The sequence below is a fragment of the Loa loa genome (genome assembly GCF_000183805.2).
Source record: "Loa loa unplaced genomic scaffold supercont3.57, whole genome shotgun sequence".
Classification (NCBI taxonomy): Eukaryota; Metazoa; Nematoda; class Chromadorea; order Rhabditida; family Onchocercidae; genus Loa; species Loa loa.
In genome coordinates, this window is record NW_018108237.1 from 187,417 (window position 1) to 190,356 (window position 2,940).

Sequence of the window (2,940 nt, forward strand, 5' to 3'; positions counted from 1 at the left end):
ATATATATATATATATATATATATATATATATATATATATATATATATATATATATATATATATATATATATGTACATATACATACATATGTATGTATATATACATATATATATGTATATATAAACTTCATTGCACTTTTTATTTTCCTGGTATTACAAGTGTATGCTTGTCTATTACTTCGTTGCAGAAAATACCTCAATGAATTTAAATATTGTCCGGTAATTCTTATGTATCAACTGTAATATTGGTAGGGATGTTTCCTTATTTTGGTTCATATCATTATTTTGATACAGATCATATCTTTCTCCTCAACTGATCGACGGTTTAGAGCCTCATTTTTAAGGTCTAAAGTTTAAGATTTTGATGGGATTGGATTTTCTTCATTCAAATCATGTTATACATCGAGACCTGAAACCGCAGAACATTCTAATCAATCGTGATCAAACAATCAAAATTGCTGATTTCGGCTTAGCTCGCTACTATTCAATGCAGTCATCTTTCACGACACTGGTTAATCTTTGGACGTCTGCCGTTCTTTTGGTTATCCTCACTCGCTGTTTCAACGCTGTTTGGATTTTAGGTTGTGACTTTATGGTACCGAAGTCCAGAAGTGCTGCTGCAGTGCTCCTATAACTGTGGTGTAGATATATGGGCTGCTGGGTGCATCATCGCGGAATTATATTCGCGGCAACCGCTTTTTCCAGCACACAGTGAAGCACAGCAATTGAGTATTATATTCCAGTAAGTTTTCAGAACTTTCGCTTTCTTTCTCAGAACCAATCGCTTTGCAAAAAACCGTGGGGTGTGTTTTGCTTGAATTTTCAAATTTTATTTTCTTCCCAAATATGAAACAAAATTTGAAGGTTTAACTGAGGGATATTACCATCATGTCTTGGATATAATCGTTTATTATTTGAATAAAATTGTTATCCTCTTTCAACATTATGAATTGTATAGGAGCATAAATTATATCTTGCAGAAAACTTGGCACTCCGTCCTCTAACGAATGGCCCCAAAATGCAGTCATTGAACGTTCATTTTATCCGTCGTATCCTGGGCAGCCAATGCGCCGCATTGCACCGAAATTGCCAGCAGATGCCGCAAAACTAGTAAAAGTATGCTACTTATCTTTACATAACCTGTCTTTGCGTAGCTTCACAAAACTTCCTAGGATTTCTAAGTAGCTGGGGAAAGCTAGATCAACGGCATGTCTCTTCATGCTTTTTCATCCGTCATTTTTTCCCTTGAATTAGAGAAAATTTAAGTAAATTTTGCTAGTTTTGACTCTCCATTCTCATCCGTATTTATAACCAATTTCCAGTAAATTAAAACCATATATAAATTTTTTGAGTGTACTGTTTACATGAATGTACTCTTCTGCAAATAACGGAAGTAAAAAAATGCAGTCAAACAATAATTTCAGAGTATGTTAGCTTTCTTGCCGGAAGCAAGGCCTTCTTGTGCAGAAGCATTACGTACCGAGTATTTTCGCCAGAAACATGGTCCGGTTGTTTAATAAGATTGGAAAGTGAATATTAGCAGTGAGCAAATATCTCTATGACTTCTTTTTTTTTTTTGATCTCTTGGACAATCTATCATTTTATTCTGCTGAATTTATTCTGCACTTTCTCTCATAATTTATGCTATTCATTTTCTTGTCCTGTATATGAATGATATCTTTCTAACTGCGGTAAATATCTTTGAATTTCCCTCTACAAAAAAGCGAGATGAAGTCTTTTTTTGTCACCTTATATGACAATTTCTTTCCCGTTGTGCAAGTCATATAGACTTTTCATCCACTCCGAAAAGTTTAGTAACTCATCGTTCGCTTTGCTGTTAACTGCTTGTAAAGATGTCATTTTGGACATTTGTGATTATTTGATATTAGGAGTGGACCTGATTAGTTTCCAGTCTTGCTTTTTTAAGTAAAAGTCGGATTTTTATGACCTTTAATTGATTTCCTCCAGGGTCAAAATCTTCTAATTGGTTTCCCAAAAAAAAAGTGTGTGATATTTTTCATTGATCTTGATCCAAAGCTGCTTTGCAATCTTTTATAGCTGTCTGCCCAGTTTGGTTATTGATTGCAATATGTAAAGCCAATCGTTCGTGATCTGTCCTTAAAGTTGTCACTTGTGCCTCTTCTATTGTTTTTTAATTTTAGCAAGCTAACCAGACTCCCGCTAAATTTTATTTTTTAAAATTCTATTAATCGCTTTCTGTTTCTGGAATCTCAGCTATGTTACACTTTGATGTGGGCAACGTATCTTTCCGGCTAACTTCAAATAATCTAGTATGGCGTATAATAGGAGCTCAAAAGAAACTCCGGGAAAGTTGTGGTTCAATTTTAAGCATTCGAGAAAATTCTGATTCAAAAGCTTAAAGCTGTAGTAGCCCTTCAAGCCTTTTTCCACGTCTATTTGCCATTCATTATAAACGTTCCTTACTGCCATTTCAAATTTATTGTTATGTTGTAATAAATTTAATCGTATTCCTAATACTGTTCACTCATCAGTTTTTCTTTTCCTCTTTGATTTTTTATCAATTTCTGGCTGATTCTTCTAATATCAATGCGAAGAATGGATATAGCGCAAAATTTTTCAATCATTTTTAAAATTTCTCTGCATAGCTGCCTTGCATCATTGGGATTTTTTTTCCTTTAGCTTTATGGGCATATCAAAATTGCATAGTGTTTCTGCGAAGACCTGATAAAGTCTTAGACGACAACTCAGCATTGGCTACAATCAGAACTTTGATACTTCTTTATTAGAGTTCCCTTTTGCAACTTACTACCTTTGATTTGGATTAAAAATATGTCTACATGAATATTCATCCCCACATATCCGCATAACAGTGACCGAATAGTTTTTCAATTCTGAGTATCTTGAACAGGACACAATATCTATGTCTCGCATGCTATCGACTTGACTGATTTAAACCAT

General features: G+C 34.0%; 1 protein-coding gene across 1 annotated transcript in view; it reads left to right on the top strand.

The window, feature by feature from the left end:
• Nucleotides 1-1,517, top strand: part of LOAG_17283 (CMGC/CDK/CDK4 protein kinase) — a gene marked incomplete at both ends in the record, with an annotated part of 3,005 nt that extends 1,488 nt beyond the window's left edge. Inside the window, 4 exons of the mRNA XM_020449943.1 lie at nucleotides 359-511; nucleotides 582-742; nucleotides 981-1,116; nucleotides 1,425-1,517. Of these exons, the coding sequence (XP_020306456.1) occupies nucleotides 359-511; nucleotides 582-742; nucleotides 981-1,116; nucleotides 1,425-1,517 (543 nt within the window). The remainder of the gene's footprint in view (nucleotides 1-358; nucleotides 512-581; nucleotides 743-980; nucleotides 1,117-1,424) is intronic.
• Nucleotides 1,518-2,940: the final 1,423 nt, after the last annotated feature.